The sequence below is a fragment of the Mus musculus genome, chromosome 17 (assembly GCF_000001635.26).
Source record: "Mus musculus strain C57BL/6J chromosome 17, GRCm38.p6 C57BL/6J".
Lineage (NCBI taxonomy): Eukaryota > Metazoa > Chordata > Mammalia > Rodentia > Muridae > Mus > Mus musculus.
In genome coordinates, this window is record NC_000083.6 from 40,742,682 (window position 1) to 40,769,341 (window position 26,660).

Here is a 26,660-nt window from a genome sequence, read left to right on the forward strand (position 1 = left end):
ACTTTATGCCAAGTGCTCCATATGCAAATCCCTCCATCAGAGAGCTGGTTTCCCAGGATTGCTGACACACCTGAGAACACAGGTGAGAACACAACTTCTGCTCAAATTCCTGGCCCAAGAGGGAGAGACCTGAACAGAGCCCTCAGGACACAGGAACCAAGGAACAGCAGAGGACAGGATCCTTCTGGTTTCCTTCTGTGCCTGAAGCTGACTATGTGCCACAGCTCTCCATATGCAAACTCCTCCCAGAGAGAGCTGGTCTCCCAGGAGTGCTGACACACAGGCAAACAGGAGGGACAAGTCAGTCAGAGACAGCAAGACCAGTTAACATCACAGATAACAAGATGGTGAGAGACAAGTGCAAAAGCATAAGCAACAGAAACACAGACTACTTGGCATCATTAGAACTCACTTCCAACACAGCAAGCCCTAGATACCCCAATACACTTGAAAAGCAAGACTTATTTAAAATTACATCTCATGATGACGATAGTATCTAAATATCTCCCTTAAAGGAATACAGGGGAACACAGGTAAACAAGCAAATGCTCTCAAAGAGGAAACACAAAAATACCTTAAATGAATTACAGAAAAACACAAGAAATAGGTGAAGGAATTGAACAAAACCATCCAGGATCTAAAAGTGAAAATAAAAACAATAAAGAAATCACAAAGGGAGAGAACCCTGGAGAAAAAAAAAAAAAAAAAAAAAACCTAGGAAAAAGATCAGGAGTCAACAACAGAATACAAGATAGAAGAGAGAATCTCAGATGCTGAAGAAACCATAGAAAACATTGACACAATAGTCAAAGAACATTCAAAATGCAAAAAGCTCCTAATCCAAAACATCCAGGAAACACAGGACACATGAGAAGACAAACCTAAGGATAATATGTACAGAAGAGAACGAAGATTCCCAACTTAAAGGGCCAGTAAATATCTTCATCAAAATTATAGAAGAAAACTTCCCTAACCTAAAGAAAGACATGCTCATAAACATACAAGAAGCTTATAGAATTCTAAATATATTGGACAAGAAAAGAAATTCCTCCTGTCACATAATAATCAAAACACCAAATGGACAAAACAAAGAATATTAAAAGCATTAAGGGTAAAGGATCAAGTAACATATAAATGCATAACTATCAGAATTATACCAGACTTCTCACCAGAGATCATGGAAGCTAGAAGATCCTGGACAAATGTCATACAGACCCTAAGAGAACACAAATGCCAACCCAGGCTACTATATCCAATGAAAATATCAATTACCATAGATGGAGAAACCAAGATTTTTCCATGACAAAACTATATTTACACAATATCTCTCCTCACATACAGCCCTTTAAAGGATAAAATATGGAAAACTCTGACATAAGGAGAGAAACTACAAACTAGAAGAAGCAAGAAAGCAATCTTCTTTAAACAAACACAAAAGAAGATAGCCACACAAACATAATTCCATCTCTAACAAAATATATATATATAGCAGCAAGCAACAAACACCTTTCCTTAATATCTCTTAACATTAATTAATTCAATTCCCCAATAAAAAGACATAGACTAACAGACTGGCTACGTAAACAGGGTGCAACATTTTGCTACATACAGGAAACCCACTTCAGTAACAAAGACAGATACTACCTCAGAGTAAAAGTCTGGAAAACAATTTTCCAAGAAAATGGTCCCAAGAAACAAGCTGGAGTAGCCATTCTAATATTGAATAAAGTCAACTTTCAACCTAAACTTATCAAAAAAGACAAGGAGGGGCACTTCATGCTCATCAAAGGTAAAATCTCCCAAGATGAACTCTCAGTTCTGAACATCTATGCTCCAAAGGTAAGGGCATTCACATTCATTAAAGAAACTTTATTAAAGCTCAAAGCACACATTACAACACAGACTTCAATATCCCACTCTCATCAATGGACACATCATGGGAACAGAAACTAAACAGAGACATAGTGAAACTACAGAACTTATGAAACAAATGGATTTAACAGATATCTATAGAACATTTTATTCTAAAACAAAAGGATATACCTTCTTCTCAGCATCTTGTGATCCATTCTCCAAAATTAACCATATAATCAGTCAAAAAACAGTCCTCAAGAAGATTGAAATAATCCCATGCATCCTATCAGATCACCACAGACTAAGGCTGATCTTCAATTACAACATAAAAAATACAAAGCCCACATACAGGTAGAAGCTGAACACCACTCTATTCAATGATAACTTGGTCAAAAAAGAAAGAAAGAAAGAAAGAAAGACTTTTTAAAGTTTAATGAAGATGAAGCCATAACATATCAAACTTATGGAACACAATGAAAGCATTCCTAAAAGGAAAACTCATAGCCCTGGGTGCCTCCAAAAAGAATCTGGAGACAGCATAGATAAACAGATTGATAGCACATCACAAAGTTCTAGAAAAAAAGAAAGCAAATTCACCAAGAGGAGTCGATAGCAGGAAATAATCAAACTCAGGGCTGAAATGAAACAAAAAGAAACAAAAAGAATTATGTAAAGAATCAACCAAACCAGGAGCTGGTTCTTCGAATAATCAACAAGATAGATAAACCATTAGCCAGACTAACTAGAGGGCACAGGGACAGTATCCTAATTAACAAAATCAAAAATGAAAAGGGAGACATAAAAACAGAGTCTGAAGAAATCCAAAATATCTTCAGATCCTACTACAAAGGCTTATATTCAACACAACTGGAAAACCTGGATGAAATTGACAATTTTCTAGACAAATACCAGGTACCAAGGTTAAATAAGAATCAGATTAACAATCTAAACAGTCCATGCCCTAAAGAAATAGAAACAGTCATTAATAGTCTCCCAACAAAAAAAGGGCCAGGACTTGATGGGTTTAGTGCAGAGTTCTCTCAGACCTTCAAAAAAGACTTAATTCCAATACTACTCAAACTATTCCACAAAATAGAAACAGAAGGCACTCTATCCAGTTTGTTCTATGAAGCCACAATTACTCTGATACCTAAACTACACAAAGACCCAACAAAGAAAGAGAACTTCAGAACAATTTCCCTTATGAATATCGATGCAAAAATACTCAATAAAATTCTCGCTAACTGAATCCAAGAACACATCAAAATGATCATCCATCCTGGCCAAGTAGGTTTCATCCCAGGGATGCAGGGATGGTTTAATATACAGAAGTCCACCAATGTAATCCACTATATAAACAAACTGAAAGACAAAAACCACATGATCATCACTTTAGATGCTGAGAGAGCATTTGACAAAATCCAACACCCCTTCATGATAAAAGTCTTGGAAAGATCAGGAATTCAAGACCCATACCTAAACATGATAAAAGCAATCTACAGCAAACCAGTAGTCAACATCAAACTAAATGGTGAGAAACTTGAAGCAGTCCCACTAAAATCAGGGACTAGACAAGGCTGCCCACTCTCTCCCTACCTATTCAACATTGTACTTGAAATCCTAGCCAGAGCAATTAGACAACAAAAGGAGATCAAAGGGATACAAATTAGAAAGGAAGAAGTCAGAATGTCACTAATGCAGATGATATGATAGTGTACATAAGTGACCCCAAAAAGTCCACCAGAGAACCTCAGTGAATTAGCTAAATATAAAATTTACTCTCTGCAGTCAAGCTCTCCTCTTACAGGGAAGGTGCACAGAAATATGGAGCTCAGATCCACCTCCTGAGTCCTGGGGTCAGAGCCCTCCCTGGAGGCTGACTCTCCTCTGACTGGGAAGGTGTCTAGGGGTCTGGGTCTCAGCTCTGTCTCCTGGCTGAGGATGAAGGCCCGAAGGGACCCTGCCCCAAAGCTCTGGTGCTTCTGCTGCCCACATGCTCTCCTGCATAGACTGGTCTCAGTGATCCCAAGATTCTGGGTGTGTTAGGGCCTGCCTTTGTCGTTTGTTTTTTTTGTTTTTTTTTTTTTTTAAGATTTATTTATTTATTACATGTAAGTACACTGTAGCTATCCTCAGATACTCCAGAAGAGGGAGTCAGATCTCATTACGGATGGTTGTAAGCCACCATGTGGTTGCTGGGATTTGAACTTCGGACCTTTGGAAGAGCAGTCGGGTGCTCTTACCCACTGAGCCATCTCACCAGCCCTGCCTTTGTCTTTTGACCCAGTTGCTGCTAGCACAAGACCCTCTGGGTTTTTGGGAACTGATGCTGTGTTCTACTCTCCAGTGATCTCATGATCGCAGGTGTGCTAGGGTGCCTGCAGTGTGGAGAGTCCTCTGGGGACCATGGGACCCTCCACCAAGATCTCGCCCAAGATGGCATGGGGGCGGGGGAGGGGGTGGCACCGACCAGAACCCAGATCACAATCTTAAGAAAATCTAAAGGATATCCACGAACTATATTTTAGGAGTACATCAGTATGTTGGAAATTTTTAAAATCCTATAATTATGGCCAATATAGTTATATCCATTTCAACTTTTTCTTTTTCAACTTTCAGAACCATTGCACAACCTAGTTTAACATATAGTTGTATTTACACCTTTTATAATCTAGTCTTTTTCATTTGCTATAGCTTTATACTTACATCATTGTAACCATTTTCTCTGTACAGCTTCTGATCCCTTTTCCCTTTTTAAAAAATATTAAGACTTTTAATAGCAAAAACATAGAACTTTATAAGCATACTAAAACAGAAAAAATATAACTCTAAAGTTCTTTACCCATTAACCATACAATACGAGTTTTATCTAGAAAGGAATCGGCTCTGCTAAAGCATTTAGAGATTGCAGAGTCATTTTTTCATATCATCATTGGCAGAAGTAGACCAACTTACTAGAACCTGCCTCATGGAACTGATGCCAGGAATGGAGGCTGTGTCTCCTATTCTCAGTCAGAGCTGTGAAATAAATTAGAAAAGAGTAACCACCAGCAACAACCCAGAAAGACAAAGCCAAACAGATGGAGTCCGTGTATCTGAGGCCACTTGAGGTACAAGACAAGTGAAGCAGCCAGAACAGATAAATGTATTAGACCAGAAACTGTAGCAATAATGCATTGTGTAAAGATTATTCTTGTGATATTCAAATGCTGACTTTTCTGCCCTCATATCTTGTTTCAATCCAGACACAGCATTGTAAGGCTTAGGTCAAGAATCTCCTGTCTCTAGCTTGTGTAAGCAATTCTAACATTTATTCTCTGTCTTGTCAATAAATGCTGATCACCCAATGGATAGGCAGAAGAAAGAATAGGATGGGAATCTGCCAGGCAAGGGAAGAAGAGAGAGAGGGAGTTTTCAGATCGGCATGAAAAGGAAAGTGTTCAAGAAGACACTGTGAGAACAACATCTGAAGCCCAAAGAGCTAGATTAATAATAATATGCAGTATCATGGTTTGGGGCTAGGATGTAACCAGATTAGCATAGGGGGTTATTATAAATCATTTATCTGTCCAGTAGGGAGGTGCATCTTTAAATAAATCTTAGTTTCTTGTGTTGTTATGGAGGACTAGCAGAGGTAAAGAAATACAGCTGCTGAATTAATCCACTGGCTACACTTATACTTAAAATAATTAATTTTCCAAGAAACCACATGGCCCACAATGTGGGAAAACAAGTCAGAATGGATCAGTACACTAGACCACAGTACACTAAATGGGATGGCCTATTACCCAATTAGTAAAGAACAGAGTAATAAAGTAAAGTGATGAAAAAAAGAAAGATATAGTTTTAACTTAGGGTTGAAACCAGAGAGCAGAGGGATTCAATTTGTTGTGGGGAATGGAAAGAAAGTGCTGAAACTGGGAAAGGGAAGGTCCCCAAATGAAATTACAAGGCAGCACCTTGTAAGATTTTTTGTCCTAGAACACAAGAGTATTCCAGTCTCAAGGAGCCTTCAGAATAAAGTATACTATACATGTGTAAACATGTGATGCAATAATACAGACTAGAAAGTGCCTTCAGGCACACACTAGCAGCTTGACAGCACATCTAAAAGCTCTAGAAAAAAAAGGAAGAAAATTCACCCAAGAGGAGTAGACAGCAGGAAATAATCAAACTCAGGGGTGAAATCAACCAAGTGGAAACAAAAAGAACTATTATTCAAAGAATTAACCAAACGAGGAGTTGGTTCTTTGAGAAAATCAACAAGATAGATAAACCCTTAGCTAGACTCACTAGAGGGCACAGGGACAACATCCTAATTAACAAAACCAGAAATGAAAAGAGAGACATACCAACAGATCCTGAAGAAATCCAAAACACCATCAGATCCTTCTACAAAAGGCTATACTCAACAAAACTGGAAAACCTGGACGAAATGGATAAGTTTCTAGACAGATACCAGGTACCAAAGTTGAATCAGGATCAAATTAACGATTTAAACAGTCCCATATCCCCTAAAGAAATAGAGGCAGTCATTAATAGTCTCCCAGCCAAAAAAAAGCCCAGGACCAGATGGGTTTAGTGCAGAGTTCTAACCAGACCTTCAAAGAAGATATAATTCCAGTTCTGCACAAACTATTCCACAAAATAGAAGAAGAAGGAACTCTACCCAACTCATTCTATGAAGCCACAATTACTCTGATACCTAAACCACAGACAGATCCAACAAAGACAGAGAACTTCAGACCAATTCCCTTATGAATATAGATGCAAAAATGCTCAATAAAATTCTCGCTAACCAAATCCACGAACACATTAAAGCAATCATCCATCCTGACCAAGTATGTTTAATTCCAGGGATGCAGGGATGGTTTAATATACAGAAATCCATCAACGTAATCCATTATATAAACAAACTCAAAGACAAAAACCACATGATCATCACTTTAGATGCAGAAAAAGCATTCGACAAGATCCAACACCCATTCATGATAAAAGTTTTGGAAAGATCAGGAATTCAAGGCCCATACCTAACCATGATAAAAGCAATCTACAGAAAACTAGTAGCCAACATCAAAGTAAATGGTGAGAAGCTTGAAGCAATCCCACTAAAATCTGGGACAAGACAAGGCTGCCCACTTTCTCCCTACCTTTACAACATAGTACTTGAAGTATTAGCCAGAGCAATCGGACAACAAAAGGAGATCAAGGGGATACAAATTGGAAAAGAGGAAGTCAAAATATCACTTTTTGCAGATGATATGATAGTATATATAAGTGACCCTAAAAATTCTACCAGAGAACTCCTAAACCTGATAAACAGCTTCGGTGAAGTAGCTGGATATAAAATAAACTCAAACAAGTCAATGGCCTTTCTCTATACAAAGAATAAACAGGCTGAGAAAGAAATTAGGGAAACAACACCCTTCTCAATAGTCACAAATAATATAAAATATCTTGGCGTGACTCTAACTAAGGAAGTGAAAGATCTGTATGATAAAAACTTCCAATCTCTGAAGAAAGAAATTAAGGAAGATCTCAGAAGATGGAAAGATCTCCCATGCTCATGGATTGGCAGGATCAACATTGTAAAAATGGCTATCTTGCCAAAAGCAATCTACAGATTCAATGCAATCCCCATCAAAATTCCAACTCAATTCTTCAACGAATTGGAAGGAGCAATTTGCAAATTTGTCTGGAATAATAAAAAACCTAGGATAGCAAAAAGTCTTCTCAAGGATAAAAGAACTTCTGGCGGAATCACCATGCCAGACCTAAAGCTTTACTACAGAGCAATTGTGATAAAAACTGCATGGTACTGGTATAGAGACAGACAAGTAGACCAATGGAATAGAATTGAAGACCCAGAAATGAACCCACACACCTATGGTCACTTGATCTTCGACAAGGGAGCTAAAACCATCCAGTGGAAGAAAGACAGCATTTTCAACAATTGGTGCTGGCACAACTGGTTGTTATCATGTAGAAGAATGTGAATCGATCCATATTTATCTCCTTGTACTAAGGTCAAATCTAAGTGGATCAAGGAACTTCACATAAAACCAGAGACACTGAAACTTATAGAGGAGAAAGTGGGGAAAAGCCTTGAAAATATGGGCACAGGGGAAAAATTCCTGAACAGAACAGCAATGGCTTGTGCTGTAAGATTGAGAATTGACAAATGGGACCTAATGAAACTCCAAAGTTTCTGCAAGGCAAAAGACACCGTCAATAAGACAAAAAGACCACCAACAGATTGGGAAAGGATCTTTACCTATCCTAAATCAGATAGGGGACTAATATCCAACATATATAAAGAACTCAAGAAGGTGGACTTCAGAAAATCAAATAACCCCATTAAAAAATGGGGCTCAGAACTGAACAAAGAATTCTCACCTGAGGAATACCGAATGGCAGAGAAGCACCTGAAAAAATGTTCAACATCCTTAATCATCAGGGAAATGCAAATCAAAACAACCCTGAGATTCCACCTCACACCAGTCAGAATGGCTAAGATCAAAATTCAGGTGACAGCAGATGCTGGCGTGGATGTGGAGAAAGAGGAACACTCCTCCATTGTTGGTGGGATTGCAGGCTTGTACAACCACTCTAGAAATCAGTCTGGCGGTTCCTCAGAAAATTGGACATAGTACTACCGGAGGATCCAGCAATACCTCTCCTGGGCATATATCCAGAAGATGCCCCAACTGGTAAGAAGGACACATGCTCCACTATGTTCATAGCAGCCTTATTTATAATAGCCAGAAGCTGGAAAGAACCTAGATGCCCCTCAACAGAGGAATGGATACAGAAAATGTGGTACATCTACACAATGGAGTACTACTCAGCTATTAAAAAGAATGAATTTATGAAATTCCTAGCCAAATGGATGGACCTGGAGGGCATCATCCTGAGTGAGGTAACACATTCACAAAGGAACTCACACAATATGTACTCACTGATAAGTGGATATTAGCCCCAAACCTAGGATTCCCAAGATATAAGATATAATTTGCTAAACACATGAAACTCAAGAAGAATGAAGAATGAAGTGTGGACACTATGCCCCTCCTTAGAAGTGGGAACAAAACACCCTTGGAAGGAGTTACAGAGACAAAGTTTGGAGCTGAGATGAAAGGATGGACCATGTAGAGACTGCCATATCCAGGGATCCACCCCATAATCAACATCCAAACGCTGACACCATTGCATACACTAGCAAGATTTTATTGAAAGGACCCAGATGTAGCTGTCTCTTGTGAGACTATGCCGGGGCCTAGCAAACACAGAAGTGGATGCTCACAGTCAGCTAATGGATGGATCATAGGGCTCCCAATGGAGGAACTAGAGAAAGTAGCCAAGGAGCTAAAGGGATCTGCAACTCTATAGGTGGAACAACATTATGAACTAACCAGTACCCCGGAGCTCTTGACTCTAGCTGCATATATATCAAAAGATGGCCTAGTCGGCCATCACTGGAAAGAGAGGCCCATTGGACTTGCAAACTTTATATGCCCCAGTACAGGGGAACACCAGGGCCAAAAAGGGGGAGTGGGTGGGCAGGGGAGTGGGGGTGGGTGGATATGGGGACTTTTGGTATAGCATTGGAAATGTAAATGAGCTAAATACCTAATAAAAAATGGAAAAGAAAAAGAAAAAAAAAGGGGGGGCTCAGAACTGAACAAAGAATTCTCACCTGAGGAACACCGAATGGCAGAGAAGAACCTGAAAAAAATGTTTAACATCCTTAATCATCAGGGAAATGCAAATCAAAACAACCCTGAGATTCCATCTCACACCACTCAGAATGGCTAAGATCAAAAATTCAGGTGACAGCAGATTCTGGCGAGGATGTGGAGAAAGAGGAACACTCCTCCATTGTTGGTGGGATTGCAAGCTTGTACAACCACTCTGGAAATCAGTCTGGCAGTTCCTTAGAAAATTGGACATAGTACTACCGGAGTATCCAGCAATACCTCTCCTGGACATATATCCAGAAGATGCCCCAACTGGTATGAAAGACACATGCTCCACTATGTTCAGAGCAGCCTTAATTATAATAGCCAGAAGCTGGAAAGAACCCAGATGCCCCTCAACAGAGAAATGGATACAGAAAATGTGGTACATTTACACAATGGAGTACTACTCAGCTATTAAAAAGAATGAATTTATGAAATTCCTAAGCAAATGGATGGACCTAGAGGGCATCATCCTGAGTGAGGTAACCCAATCACAAAGGTACTCACACAATATGTACTCATTGATAAGTGGATATTAGCCCGAAACGTAGGATACCCAAGATATAAGATACAATTTGCTAAAAGCATGAAACTCAAGAAGAATGAAGACCAAAGTGTGGACACTGTGCCCCTTCTTAGAATTGGGAACAAAACACCCATGGAAGTAGTTATAGAGACAAAGTTTGGAGCTGTGACAAAAGGATGGACCATGTAGAGACTGCCATACCCAGGGATCCATCCCATAATCAGCTTCCAAACACTGACACCATTGCATACACTAGCAAGATTTTGCTGAAAATGGAAAGATCTCCCATGCTCATGGATTGGCAGGATATAGCTGTCTCCTGTGAGACTATGCTGGGGCCTAGCAAACACAGAAGTGGATGCTCACAGTCAGCTATTGGATGGATCACAGGGCTCCCAATGGAGGAGCTAGAGAAAGTACCCAAGGAGCTAAAGGGATCTGCAACCCTATAGGTGGAACAACATTATGAACTAACCAGTACCCCGGAGCTCTGGACTCTAGCTGCATATGTATCAAAAGATGGCCTAGTCAGCCATCACTGGAAAGAGAGGCCCATTGGACACACAAACTGTATATGCCCCAGTACAGGGTAACGCCAGGGCCAAAAAAATGGGAATGGGTGGGTAGGAAAGTGGGTGGGGAGGGTATCGGGGACTTTTGGGATAGCATTGGAAATGTAATTGAGGAAAATACGTAATAAAAAAAAGAGAGAGAGAAAAAGAGAAAAAACAAGAAAAAAGATAATGAAAGTGCCTCCATGAAAACATGTAGAGAGAATATGAGAGGTGAGGGGCTCCAGGAGATTCCCAGACAACCGATAGTGATGCTTTCTGCTTAAGACAGAGCTACTATACACTTGGCAACATGCTCATCTGTCTGTTATACTGAAGGTTTCCACCAAAATAAAGACAATGCATACTGTTTACATGACTCTCACTGGGTTGTAAATAAGTATGGAGACAGTTCTAAATGTGATCTGTGATAGCTAATCTTGGTTGTCAACTTGACTACATCTGGAATCAACTAAAACCTAAGCAGCTTAGCACATCTGAAGGATCTTCTTAGTCACTTGAGGTTAGAAAATTCACATTAATCTAGATCATTTGAGTTAAGAAGATCTACCACCCTAAAGCTGGGCCACACATTCTGGTGACAGCCTCCATAAAAAGACATGGAAGAATGAATCTTTTGCTTTTTGCCTTCACAAGTTTTTTCCTGACAAGTTCATCTATGAATGCTGCTGAGGCAGTCCTTCAGTGATATTAGAACCTACTTCTTTTTTTTGTTTTGTTTTTATTTTTATTTTTTTAATATTTTTTATTACGTATTTTCCTCAATTACATTTCCAATGCTATCCCAAAAGTCCCCCACACCCTCCCCCCCACACACACTCCCCTACCCACCCATTCCCATTCTTTGGCCCTGGCATTCCCCTGTACTGGGGCATATAAAGTTTGCGTGTCCAATGGGCCTCTCTTTCCAGTGATGGCCGACTAGGCCATATTTTGATACATATGCAGCTAGAGTCAAGAGCTCCGGGGTACTGGTTAGTTCATAATGTTGTTCCACCTATAGGGTTGCAGATCCCTTTAGCTCCTTGGGTACTTTCTCTAGCTCCTCCATTGGGAGCCCTGTGATCCATCCAATAGTTGATTGTGAGCATCCACTTCTGTGTTTGCTAGGCCCTGGCATAGTCTCACAAGAGACAGCTCTATCTGTGTCCTTTCAGCCAACGCTTGCTTGTGTATGCAATGGTGTCATCGTTTGGAGGCTAATTATGGGATGGATCCCTGGATATGGCAGTCTCTAGATGGTCCATCCTTTTGTCTCAGCTCCAAACTTTGTCTCTGTAACTCCTTCCATGGGTGATTGTTTCCAATTCTAAGAAGGGCCAAAGTGTCCACACTTTGGTCTTCGTTCTTCTTCAGTTTCATGTAAAGATCTGTATGATAGAACCTACTTCTTAAGAGTTCCACTGTACAAGCCCCTTCTGCTCCACTCGAGCCCCAGACTACCTTGCCAGCGGAGTCGCCTGACACCCTCAAGGGCCCACACAGGATTCCACAAGGGATCCTAAGACCTCTGGTGAGTGGAACACAGCGCCGGACCCAATCCAATCGCGCGGAACCTGAGACTGTGGTACATAGGGAAGCAGACTACCTGGGCCTGACCTGGGGCACAAGCCCCTTCCGCTCCACTCAAGCCCCTGGCTACCTTGCCAGCGGAATTGCCTGACACCCGCAAGGGCCCACACAGGATTCCACAAGGGATCCTAAGACCTCTAGTGAGTGGAACACAACTTCTGCCAGGAGTCCGGTTCGAACACCAGATATCTGGGTACCTTCCCTGCAAGAAGAGAGCTTTCCTGCAGAGAATACTCTACCCACTGAAACTAAGGAGAGCGCTACCCTCCCAGGTCTGCTTATAGAGGCTAACAGAGTCACCTGAAGAACAAGCTCTTAACAGAGAAAACTATAACAGCTAGCTTCAGAGATTACCAGATGGTGAAAGGCAAACGTAAGAATCCTACTAACAGAAATCAAGACCACTCACCATCATCAGAACGCAGCACTCCCACCCCACCTAGTCCTGGGCACCCCAACACAACCGAAAATCTAGACCCAGATTTAAAAACATTTCTCATGATGATGATAGAGGACATCAAGAAGGACTTTCATAAGTCACTTAAAGAACTACAGGAGAGCACTGCTAAAGAGTTACAGGCCCTTAAAGAAAAGCAGAAAAACACAGCCAAACAGGTAGAAGTCCTTAAAGAAAAACAGGAAAACTCATCCAAACAGGTAATGGAAATGAACAAAACCATACTAGAACTAAAAAGGGAAGTAGACACAGTAAAGAAAACCCAAAGCGAGGCAACGCTGGTGATAGAAACCCTAGGAAAGAGATCTGGAACCATAGATGCGAGCATCAGCAACAGAATACAAGAAATGGAAGAGAGAATCTCAGGTGCAGAAGATTCCATAGAGAACATCGATACAACAGTCAAAGAAAATACAAAATGCAAAAGGATCCTAACTCAAAACATCCAGGAAATCCAGGACACAATGAGAAGACCAAACCTACGGATATAGGAATTGATGAGAATGAAGATTTTAAACTTAAAGGGTCAGCTAATATCTTCAACAAAATAATAGAAGAAAACTTCCCAAACATAAAGAAAGAGATGCCCATGATCATACAAGAAGCCTACAGAACTCCAAATAGACTGGACCAGAAAAGAAATTCCTCCCGACACATAATAATCAGAACAACAAATGCACTAAATAAAGATAGAATATTAAAAGCAGTAAGGGAGAAAGGTCAAGTAACATATAAAGGAAGGCCTATCAGAATTACACCAGACTTTTCACCAGAGACTATGAAAGCCAGAAGAGCCTGGACAGATGTAATACAGACACTAAGAGAACACAAATGCCAGCCCAGGCTAATATACCCGGCCAAACTCTCAATTACCATAGATGGAGAAACCAAAGTATTCCACGACAAATCATAATTCACACAATATCTTTTCACGAATCCAGCCCTTCAAAGGATAATAACAGAAAAGAAGCAATACAAGGACGGAAATCATGCCCTAGAACAAGCAAGAAAGTAATCCCTCAACAAACCAAAAAGAAGACAGCCACAAGAATAGAATGCCAACTCTAACAACAAAAATAAAAGGAAGCAAAAATTACTTTTCCTTAATATCTCTTAATATCAATGGACTCAATTCCCCAATAAAAAGACATAGACTAACAGACTGGCTACACAAACAGGACCCAACATTCTGCTGCTTACAGGAAACCCATCTCAGGGAAAAAGACAGACACTACCTCAGAGTGAAAGGCTGGAAAACAATTTTCCAAGCAAATGGTCTGAAGAAACAAGCTGGAGTAGCCATTCTAATATCAGATAAAATCAACTTCCAACCCAAAGTTATCAAAAAAGACAAGGAGGGACACTTCATACTCATCAAAGATAAAATCCTCCAAGAGGAACTCTCAATTCTGAATATCTACGCTCCAAATGCAAGGGCAGCCATATTCATTAAAGACACTTTAGTAAAGCTCAAAGCACACATTGCACCTCACACAATAATAGTGGGAGACTTCAACACACCACTTTCATCAATGGATAGATCTTGGAAACAGAAACTAAACAGGGACACAGTGAAACTAACAGAAGTTATGAAACAAATGGACCTGACAGATATCTACAGAACATTTTATCCTAAAACAAAAGGATATACCTTCTTCTCACCACCTCACGGGACCTTCTCCAAAATTGACCATATAATTGGTCACAAAACAGGCCTCAACAGATACAAAAATATTGAAATTGTCCCATGTATCCTATCAGACCACCATGGCCTAAGACTGATCTTCAATAACAACATAAATAATGGAAAGCCAACATTCACGTGGAAAATGAACAACACTCTTCTCAATGATACCTTGGTCAAGGAAGGAATGAAGAAAGAAATTAAAGACTTTTTAGAGTTTAATGAAAATGAAGCCACAACGTACCCAAACCTATGGGACACAATGAAAGCATTTCTAACAGGGAAACTCATAACTCTGAGTGCCTCCAAGAAGAAACGGGAGAGAGCACATACTAGCAGCTTGACAACAAATCTAAAAGCTCTAGAAAAAAAGGAAGCAAATTCACCCAAGAGGAGTAGACAGCAGGAAATAATCAAACTCAGGGGTGAAATCAACCAATTGGAAACAAGAAGAATTATTCAAAGAATTAACCAAACGAGGAGTTGGTTCTTTGAGAAAATCAACAAGATAGATAAACACTTAGCTAGACTCACTAAAGGGCACAGGGACAAAATCCTAATTAACAAAATCAGAAATGAAAAGGGAGACATAACAACAGATCCTGAAGAAATCCAAAACACCATCAGATCCTTCTACAAAAGGTTATACTCAACAAAACTGAAAACCTGGACGAAATGGACAAATTTCTGGACAGATACCAGGTACCAAAGTTGAGTCAGGATCAAGTTGACCATCTAAACAGTCCCATATCACCTAAAGAAATAGAAGCAGTTATTAATAGTCTCCCAGCCAAAAAAAGCCCAGGACCAGACGGGTTTAGTGCAGAGTTCTATCAGACCTTCAAAGAAGATCTAATTCCAGTTCTGCACAAACTATTTCACAAAATAGAAGTAGAAGGTACTCTACCCAACTCATTTTATGAAGCCACAATTACTCTGATACCTAAACCACAGAAAGACCCAACAAAGATAGAGAACTTCAGACCAATTTCTCTTATGAATATCGATGCAAAAATTCGTAATAAATAAAATAAAAATTCATAATAAAATTCTCGCTAAACGAATCCAAGAACACAATCATCCATCCTGACCAAGTAGGTTTTATTCCAGGGATACAGGGATGGTTTAATATACGAAAATCCATCAATGTAATCCATTATATAAACAAACTTAAAGACAAAAAACACATGATCATCTCGTTAGATGCAGAAAAAGCATTGACAAGATTCAACACCCATTCATGATAAAAGTTTTGGAAAGATCAGGAATTCAAGGCCCGTACCTAAACATGATAAAAGCAATCTACAGCAAAACAGTAGCCAACATCAAAGTAAATGGTGAGAAGCTGGAAGCAATCCCACTAAAATCTTGGACTAGACAAGGCTGCCCACTTTCTCCCTACCTTTTCAACATAGTACTTGAAGTATTAGCCAGAGCAATTCGACAACAAAAGGAGATCAAGGGGATACAAATTGGAAAAGAGGAAGTCAAAATATCACTTTTTGCAGATGATATGATAGTATATATAAGTGACCCTAAAAATTCTACCAGAGAACTCCTAAACCTGATAAACAGATTCGGTGAAGTAGCTGGATATAAAATAAACTCAAACAAGTCAATTGCCTTTCTCTATACAAAGAATAAACAGGCTGAGAAAGAAATTAGGGAAACAACACCCTTCTCAATAGTCACAAATAATATAAAATATCTCGGCGTGACTCTAACTAAGGAGGTGAAAGATCTGTATGATAAAAACTTCAAATCTCTGAAGAAAGAAATTAAAGAAGATCTCAGAAGATGGAAAGATCTCCCATGCTCATGGATTGGCAGGATCAACATTGTAAAAATGGCTATCTTGCCAAAAGAAATTTTCAGATTCAATGCAATCCCCATCAAAATTCCAACTCAATTCTTCAACGAATTAGAAGGAGCAATTTGCAAATTCATCTGGAATAACAAAAAACCTAGGATTGCAAAAAGTCTTCTCAAGGATAAAAGAACCTCTGGTGGAATCACCATGCCTGACCTAAAGCTTTACTACAGAGCAATTGTGATAAAAACTGCATGGTACTGGTATAGAGACAGACAAGTGGACCAATGGAATAGAATTGAAGACCCAGAAATGAACCCACACACCTATGGTCACTTGATCTTCGACAAGGGAGCCAAAACCATCCAGTGGAAGAAAGACAGCATTTTCAACAATTGGTGCTGGCACAACTGGTTGTTATCATGTAGAAGAATGCGAATCGATCCATACTTATCTCCTTGTACTAAGGTCAAATCTAAGTGGATCAAGGAACTTCACATAAAACCAGAGACACTGAAACTTATAGAGGAGAAAGTGGGGAAAAGCCTTGAAGATATGGGCACAGGGGAAAAATTCCTGAACAGAAGAGCAATGGCTTGTGCTGTAAGATTGAGAATTGACAAATGGGACCTAATGAAACTCCAAAGTTTCTGCAAGGCAAAAGACACTGTCTATAAGACAAAAAGACCACCAACAGACTGGGAAAGGATCTTTACCTATCCTAAATCAGATAGGGGACTAATATCCAACATATATAAAGAACTCAAGAAGGTGGACCTCAGAAAATCAAATAACCCCCTTAAAAAATGGGGCTCAGAACTGAACAAAGAATTCTCACCTGAGGAATACCGAATGGCAGAGAAGCACCTGAAAAAATGTTCAACATCCTTAATCATCAGGGAAATGCAAATCAAAACAACCCTGAGATTCCACCTCACACCAGTCAGAATGGCTAAGATCAAAAATTCAGGTGACATCAGATGCTGGCGAGGATGTGGAGAAAGAGGAACACTCCTCCATTGTTGGTGGGATTGCAGGCTTGTACAACCACTCTGGAAATCAGTCTGGCGGTTCCTCAGAAAATTGGACATAGTACTACCGGAGGATCCAGCAATACCTCTCCTGGGCATATATCCAGAAGAAGCCCCAACTGGTAAGAAGGACACATGCTCCACTATGTTCATAGCAGCCTTATTTATAATAGCCAGAAACTGGAAAGAACCCAGATGCCCCTCAACAGAGGAATGGATACAGAAAATGTGGTACATCTACACAATGGAGTACTACTCAGCTATTAAAAAGAATGAATTTATGAAATTCCTAGCCAAATGGATGGACCTGGAGAGCATCATCCTGAGTGAGGTAACACAATCACAAAGGAACTCACACAATATGTACTCACTGATAAGTGGATACTAGCCCAAAACCTAGGATACCCACGATATAAGATACAATTTCCTAAACACATGAAACTCAAGGAAAATGAAGACTGAAGTGTGGACACTATGCCCCTCCTTAGAAGTGGGAACAAAACACCCATGGAAGGAGTTACAGAAACAAAGTTTGGAGCTGAGATGAAAGGATGGACCATGTAGAGACTGCCATATCCAGGGATCCAACCCCTTAATCAGCATCCAAACGCTGACACCATTGCATATACTAGCAAGATTTTATCGAAAGGACCCAGATGTAGCTGTCTCTTGTGAGACTATGCCGGGGCCTAGCAAACACAGAAGTGGATGCTCACAGTCAGCTAATGGATGGATCACAGGGCTCCCAATGGAGGAGCTAGAGAAAGTACCCAAGGAGCTAAAGGGATCTTCAACCCTATAGGTGGAACAACATTATGAACTAACCAGTACCCCTGAGCTCTTGACTCTAGCTGCATATGTATCAAAAGATGGCCTAGTCGGCCATCACTGGAAAGAGAGGCCCATTGGACACGCAGACTTTGTGTGCCCCGGTACAGGGGAACGCCAGGGCCAAAGGGGGGGAGTGGGTGGGTAGGGGAGTGGGGGTGGGTGGGTAAGGGGGACTTTTGGTATAGCATTGGAAATGTAAATGAGCTAAATACCTAATAAAAAATGGAAAAAAAAAAAAAAAAAAAAAAAGAAACTCCAAAGTTTCTGCAAGGCAAAAGACACCGTCAATAAGACAAAAAGACCACCAACAGATTGGGAAAGGATCTTTACCTATCCTAAATCAGATAGGGGACTAATATCCAACATATATAAAGAACTCAAGAAGGTGGACTTCAGAAAATCAAATAACCCCATTAAAAAATGGGGCTCAGAACTGAACAAAGAATTCTCACCTGAGGAATACCGAATGGCAGAGAAGCACCTGAAAAAATGTTCAACATCCTTAATCATCAGAGAAATGCAAATCAAAACAACCCTGAGATTCCACCTCACACCAGTCAGAATGGCTAAGATCAAAAATTTAGGTGACAGCAGATGCTGGCGAGGATGTGGAGAAAGAGGAACACTCCTCCATTGTTGGTGGGATTGCAGGCTTGTACAACCACTCTTGAAATTAGTCTTGCGGTTCCTCAGAAAATTGGACATAGTACTACCCTAGGATCCAGCAATACCTCTCCTGGGCATATATCCAGAAGATGCCCCAACTGGTAAGAAGGACACATACTCCACTATCTTCATAGCAGCCTTATTTATAATAGCCAGAAGCTGAAAAGAACCCAGATGCCCCTCAACAGAGGAATGGATACAGAAAATGTGGTACATCTACACAATGGAGTACTACTCAGCTATTAAAAAGAATGAATTTATGAAATCCTAGGCAAATGGATGGACCTGGAGGGCATCATCCTGAGTGAGGTAACACATTCACAAAGGAACTCACACAATATGTACTCACTGATAAGTGGATATTAGCCCCAAACCTAGGATTCCCAAGATATAAGATACAATTTGCTAAACACATGAAACTCAAGAAGAATGAAGACTGAAGTGTGGACACTATGCCCCTCCTTAGATTTGGGAACAAAACACCCATGGAAGGAGTTACAGAGACAAAGTTTGGAGCTGAGATGAAAGGATGGACCATGTAGAGACTGCCATATCCAGGGATCCACCCCACAATCAGCATCCAAACGCTGACACCATTGCATACACTAGCAAGATTTTATTGAAAGGACCCAGATGTAGCTGTCTCTTGTGAGACAATGCCGGGGCCTAGCAAACACAGAAGTGGATGCTCACAGTCAGCTAATAGATGGATCACAGGGCTCCCAATGTAGGAGCTAGAGAAAGAACCCAAGGAGCTAAAGGGATCTGCAACCCTATAGGTGGAACAACATTATGAACTAACCAGTACCCCGGAGCTCTTGACTCTAGCTGCATATGTATCAAAAGATGGCCTAGTCGGCCATCACTGGAAAGAGAGGCCCATTGGACTTGCAAACTGTATATGCCCCAGTACAGGGGAATGCCAGGGCCAAAAAGGGGGAGTGGGTGGGTAGGGGAGTGGGGGTGGGTGGGTATGGGGGACTTTTGGTATAGCTTTGGAAATGTAAATGAGCTAAATACCTAACAAAAAATGGAAAAAAATATTATCAGTCTAAGCAATTAAAAAAAAAAAAAAGAGTTCCAATGTAGACAGAAGATTAGCTGAGAAACCCAGACGTGTGGACTGAACATTTACCAGATTATTGGCCTTTCTTTCAGGAGACAGCCATGGCTGGATTACTAGACTCAAGTCTATAAACCAATCCAAGAAACCGCCTTTTAATACATATCCATTTATTATGTGTAATACATCCATATATTAAATTGATATGGAACAAGTGATTTCTCAAAGCTACAACAAGGAAACACTTTTTCTTTGGAAGAAATCAATTCCCATGGCTGTCATGGAATCTTAGGCAAGAATGAATATGCTGGACAGCAGCACTGAATCCTCTCCATATACAATATAAGTCCATTAATTCTAGAAGCTTGCTCCAAATTCTAGGCAATGTCCACTTTACATTTACTACTGGACAATTTGATAAGTGGTTTTTTTCTACAGTTTTTCCACATGTATGATACTAATACATCTGGTTTTTGCCTTAAATTTTCTTCAGTATGAGGATGACATAATCTTGAAGAATGAATTGGATAATATTTCCTATCACTCAGTTTTCTAGAATGGAATGTGTACAACTATTCTAAATGTTTTTCTATGTGTTTGACAGAATTTCATAGTAAAATTAGGTAGGCCTAGAAATTTTCAATGTGTTTTAGAATTATGAATACATTTTCTTCAGTGATGCAGAAAAATTCAGATATCTCTTTCATGTTGTGGACATTGAGAGCTAGCTCAGGACAGGTCATGATGTATATGAGCAGAACTACTTTTTTAATACTTCTGGTAATCTTTTCAATGTTGGAGAGGTTTAGCATACCTAGTCTTATGAATAAATAAGCTTATTTACGTGTCATCGACAAACAGTTTTGAATGTTATGAACAGAATTATGAACTCTAACTTCTCTAGAACATTTACTCATCGTCATCCTACTGTACCAATTTCCAACTAGAGCAAGAATGACATAAATGTCTATAATACCAAATTCCCGGTATAGCAGTGATAGCAGATGTCTCATTACCAAGAGTTAAAAAAAAAAATTATACCCAGTCACTGTTCAGTCTTGTGCTAGCATGATGTTAGGTGATTGCAAACAACTCTTTATTGCAAATGTCCATTTTGGTTGCATTTTGAAGTGATTTGGGAGTAAAAAATTCACCATGAAGAAAGCAAGTAAGTAACGGAGCCCTTTAACGGGTAATCTGGCAAGGTCAAGTCACTACTCAGTTCAGCAAGTGGTGGATACTTTACAGAATTCTGAGTCTGATGAGGAGACACTTTGCAAAGATTACCTTTCTCTTTCTGATTCAAGTGACAATTACACCGTGGAAGCATTGAGTGAAAGTGAAAGTAGTGATTCTGAAAATGAAAGAGTGTATTGTAAGAAGGGGACATGCCCACATCCTTCAACCTAGTGATAAGGAGAGGCGGGTGTGTTCTGTGAGGGTTTGACTAGGAACTTTGTGGCACCAAATGTGGATCTAAGCTTTAATGAGGAGGATGATAAAGGGCCAGTGAACATTCCAGATCATATCAGTGGAGAAAGAACAAACATATATTTTTCTCTCCTTGTTTATCAGGGACAGAATATAGCAGAATATGACAGAAAAGACAAATTTACATGCCCATCAAATGCATACAGAAAACTACTATTATCCCAAGAACTTCAAGGATGTTTCTATTATGAAATGAAAGCTTTTATTGGGCTCAGGATATGCATGGAGTACTTGTGTATAAAACCAAGCTATCAGGATTACTGGTCAAATGAGGGACCCGACTTTCTTGCGAGTGGATGATGGGCAGGATGTGAACGTTGATAAAACAGACACAAAAGCTGAATATTGGCATTCCAAGCAAGGAATTATTTTCTTATTTTCTGCAACCTCTCCAAGTTTCATCTAAATCTAACCACTGTGACACGTTACTAACAGGTTTTTTTTAACATATGTACAGTTTTTCAAAATTTTGCTCAGGAAGCCAGTCAGGGGGTTAAGTATGTTCAGTGGCTCAGGTCTGGTAGGGCTGATTGTTTCATCAGATGACTAAGCTTATATTATCTTAAACTGCATCCTCTGTATCATGATTACTTAGATATCTATTAAATAAAATCAAGATATATTTGCTATTTTCTGTTTCAATTTAAGTAAAGGTATCCATTTCACAGACTTTTCTCTGTATAATCATTTGTTTGGGCTTAGTTATTTACAGTTGAAGCAACATACTATAAAAATATTACATGAAAATCACACGTATGTGGTAGCTTGAGTTCTTTATTGAAAGAAGTGATTATCTGTGTTTAAGTAAGAAGACAGAAGACACATGTAGATGTCAAGCTTCATCCTGGCAGGCGCTATAAAGTCGGTTGATGTTGATGTAACTACAGCCCATTCTTCCATTGCAGGTTAATTTAGGACACAAATAGTTTTCTCTTTTTTTCAAAGTTCCAGAGGTGAATGACCTGATATGGTGCAACTTTCAAAATTCTCCACTTGATTCAGTTCACTATATTTAAAGCAGCAAAGTTGGTCCAATTCCAAAGTTGTTATACTAAATGACAACCTTTTTAAATGGCTGTTCTGAAAGATATTAATGTATGAATCTAGGAAGGAAAGAAGCCTTGTCATTTGGGATGTGACATGTCACTAATCTCCTATAGATTTTCCCCATCAGTCTCAACTAAGTCTGTACCCCTTCCTCATATAGTCTGTCCTGCTGCACACTGGGCATGTTAATGAATTTTGTCTTCACACAAACAAGTAGCCTGGCACTTTGTCTTGAGCAACTCATGTTTACAGCCTGCTGAAGTCTTCAAGGATTCACAGTTACTAAGTAAATCTTCAAAATCACAGCTATTGGCTGAAATGAAAGCAGATGCGGTTATCTTATTGCCATTGTCTGAAGTAGCAGGGGAAAAAAATCCATTCATCAAATGTCAAAAGAGAGGTAGGAAGGAGAAACACACTAGCATAATTGCAAATTTGATCAGTCTCAGATGACACAGGAGGGACCTTAACCTATATATATATATATACATATGTTCAACTCCATGGAATATTTCTAAGATAAATTGACCTGCCTATGTCTATTAACAGCCAAAGGGGGAACATGATATAAACATATGTCCATCTGCTAATTCCAATGCAAACCCACTAGGCAAATACAGCTATTTTAATTTATGGTAAATTAAATTAGCTTGTTAGTCTAACTAGCCCATCTTAAGTTCCCACAGGGCAGGTATCCATTAGTGGCTAAGCTTATAAGGCACATATTATAGAAACTCTTTCTCTTATCTCACAGTTTGGAAACACAACTTTATACTTTCAGAATTAAATACCCTTTGTGAATAGATTGAATCGAGAATGGTGTGCCATGTTTTTCTTGGAACTCCTGAGATGCTCAAAATTGATGATTGTTCATGGGCATTATCAAATCACAGCCCTCCCACAAAAGGATATGAAACTCCAACAACTCTGCATTTAAGTCTGGACCAGGAATCAAACTGCACTCTGATCCTTCTTCTAATAAGCATATACCCAGCACTCAAACACTGGCTGTTTACTCAGCTCATGTTGCAGTAATACACCCTACATTTAAAGCATGTTTCTCCACTGCTTCTGAGATGGTTGCCACTTATGATTTCTGCATACTGGTGGCAAAAAAAAAAGTTGTTTTTTTTTTATGAAACCTGACTAACACTCACTTTTGTTGAAAATTCCCTGTTGAATACTCATTAAAAATTGTATAGATTCCAAACTTTTTAGCAAATATAATTCAGCAGAGGCATAGTCATTACACACACTTTCTAATTAGTTTGTAGCTTTGATACTAACTAATTTTAAATTATAGATACACAATTTAGTCAGGAATAATGCTAAGTAAAAGTGAACACACTAGAAAGATAAAAATCTCAGTGAGGGGTGGAATTCTATCATTGATAGTAATTTTAACAAAAATATCTTAAGTGCTGGAATCCAATAGTTATGCCTACTTCTATTCATGAAAAAAAATAAGATGCATGGTTTTTATTTTATATTTTCATTTGCAGCCATGGCTTTTGGATAAGCCAATACTGTATAGAACTTAAATATTGTAATTAAGTATTTTCAAAAACTATCAACTACTTATAGGAAAAATTATTATTTAAAAGGTAAACACTATGTTTCTGAGTATACTATAGAAATGTTAAAATCAACAGTGAACTCAAACACTATCGTTATAGGAGGTAAGATGGGTAAAACATGGTCTCAACTCCTCTAGGTATACATGATTTAATTTTTTAATGATTTTTAAAGTTATGTGTACATGTATACCTGCATTTCTGTATATCTCTATATTCAGATATCTACAAAAGGCAGAGAGGACACCAGATTTCCAGAAACTGGAGTCATAGTCAGTTGTGATGGCTAATAATTAGTTCTTGGAGTGGAAAATAGGTCCTCTGCAAGATCAACAAGTAATCTTAACCACTGAACCATCTCTCTAGCCCCATTTCTTGATTTTTCAAAATACACTTTGGGTGTATTGATATTAACTTTACAGAATGGTTTATGAATGAAACACACAGTGACTAGTCTCCACATGTCATAGTCATTGAGGGTAAGGTAAATGTTAAATTATGTAACATATGTAAAATTATTTTCATTACAAATAAAATGTACGATTCTGATCCATATAAGATATTTGACATTTTTGAGTAGGTTTACTCCTCTCCCAAGAATGCATCATTTAGTCAATTTTGAAGTTCACAGAATAAACTAAAATGCTACCTCTATGATAAACTACCAGTGAATTATATCACACTTACTGCACAGCCCATTTTCACAGTTATTGGGACAACTAGCACAAGGTGTTCCTTGTTGATATGGGGTGCTCTTTTTCATCACATTGTTACCCCTGAAATTTGAAATATACAATTATGTTTACCTTTGCTGCTTGTTTTATACACTGTGGCATGACTTAACATATATATATGTTACACAGTTTTGAATTTTGTTTAACAAAACTGAAAGTTAAGATTTTCACAGTGTAACCCAGACAACTATCCAAATAAAGGAAACACTTCATACATGAACCCTTTCTTTCTAGTTTGCTATCTGTTGCTGAGATAAAGCATAACTAAAAGCAACTTGGGGGAAGAAAGGATATATTTTACCTCACAGGTTATAGTCTATCAAAAAACAAAGCTAAGAGAGTAACATGGAGGCATGTCCAACAGTGGGGCAGACACTCCTACACTAAATAGCAACCAAGAAAATGCCCCATAGACATGGACACAAGTCTATTTGACATAGGAAACTCCTCAACTTGAGGTTCCCTCCACCTGTGTTTAGGTGATAACAAAGATTAGCTATCATACCATCTCTCTGAACATAAGTCACCAAACTAAGTAAGAAAATCGAGGTTAACTGACATCTAGAATTTTCCATCTTGTTGCCAGATGGATGAAACAATTACTAAGTTAAGACCGTACAAGATGTGGGTTCAGGGAACACATCATTCTAGACAAAGAATATCTCCAAAATGGGAGTGGTAATGGAAAACCATTCATTACTAAGCACTCTCTATTTGAAAAACTGAGTTATACCACAGTTACTCTAACATGGAAAAATAAAGTTTCAGTATTTGTCTCTTATAGCTGAGGATGAGTTTATATTGTTTGTGTATGGTTAGTAGTATGTGCTTAAGCAAATCTGGCTAGTCATTAAAGAGATATCATGGGTGGGAATCTCATATTTACTAAGAAAAAAATGACAATTTGCTATGTTTTGACTTTTGCCAATATCCAAAGTATAGTGTCTTATGGGAATTGATGTGCGACTCAGGATGGTCATTGCCCCATAGGCCAGTTAATGAACTTGAACATACATAGGAATCTAACTATTCACTGTGCACATGAAACAAGAGCACAAGGCAATGCCAGTGTGTCTTGGTGTATTGGGTGAGTGCTTTGAGAAACCATTGGTTTTCTAGAAATTATCTGTAGGTGCCTTCCCTAGAATCCTCCTATTATTGATTCCACATATTGTGTTCTATGCCTACCTGTGTGATGCTTTTATAATAGCACAATATATTTGCATATCTATCTCCATGATCTGTGAATTCCATCTACTAAACACTAAAAGATGTGCTGAAGAAAAAATTCTGAGTTCAAAACAATTCTACTGCAGTTTTCTGTCACCTGAGAAACCATCTCTAAACAAATCTGACAGGAAGTATGATTCCTTACCCCCTTTAAAAAGTAAATATAGATTTGCTAAGTCTATTCCACAGCTCTCTATAAACAAACAAATCCAGCCAGGTGATAGCTGGTCTCCCAGGAGTACTCTTACCCCTAAGCTCAGAGGTGAGATCACTACTTTCTCTCCAAAAAAAAAAAAAAAAAAAAAAGTACAAATGGGGACTGGCCAGTAGTGCACAGGGCACGGAAACAGTGGAGCACCTAGGACAGGATCCTTCCAGTCTGCATCTGCACCCAGGAGCTAAGGTTGTTCCACACCCTCCAAATCCAAACTCTACCCAGAGAGAGAGAGCTGGTCTTACCAAACGTTCTGACACATGCTTACAGACCCACAGGAGGGACAAGCTCCAGTCAGAGACAGCAAAATCAACTAACTCCAGGAATAACCAGATGGCAAGAGGACAGCACAAGAAAATTACAAACAGAAGCCAAGGCTACATTGGCATCATCACAACTCATTTCTCCCACCATATAAAGCATTGGATACACCAAAAACACCAGAAAAAGAAAGATTTGGATTTAAAACCATATCACATGATGCGGATAAAGGACATTAAGAAGGACATAAATAACTCCCTTAAAGAAATATAAGAGAACACAGGTAAACAGGCAGAAGACCTTA

At 39.1% G+C, this 26,660-nt stretch overlaps 1 protein-coding gene across 4 annotated transcripts in view; it reads right to left on the reverse strand.

The window, feature by feature from the left end:
• Positions 1-22,052: 22,052 nt before the first annotated feature.
• The window catches only part of Crisp2 (cysteine-rich secretory protein 2), a 29,413-nt gene continuing 24,805 nt past the window's right edge, over positions 22,053-26,660 (reverse strand). For all 4 annotated transcript variants that reach the window (NM_001204071.1, NM_009420.2, XM_006524036.3 and 1 more), the window contains exons 9-10: positions 24,605-24,693; positions 22,053-22,656 (exon numbers count right to left, since the gene is read on the reverse strand). In NM_001204071.1, the coding sequence (NP_001191000.1) occupies positions 22,529-22,656; positions 24,605-24,693 (217 nt within the window). In that variant the 3' untranslated portion in view covers positions 22,053-22,528. The remainder of the gene's footprint in view (positions 22,657-24,604; positions 24,694-26,660) is intronic.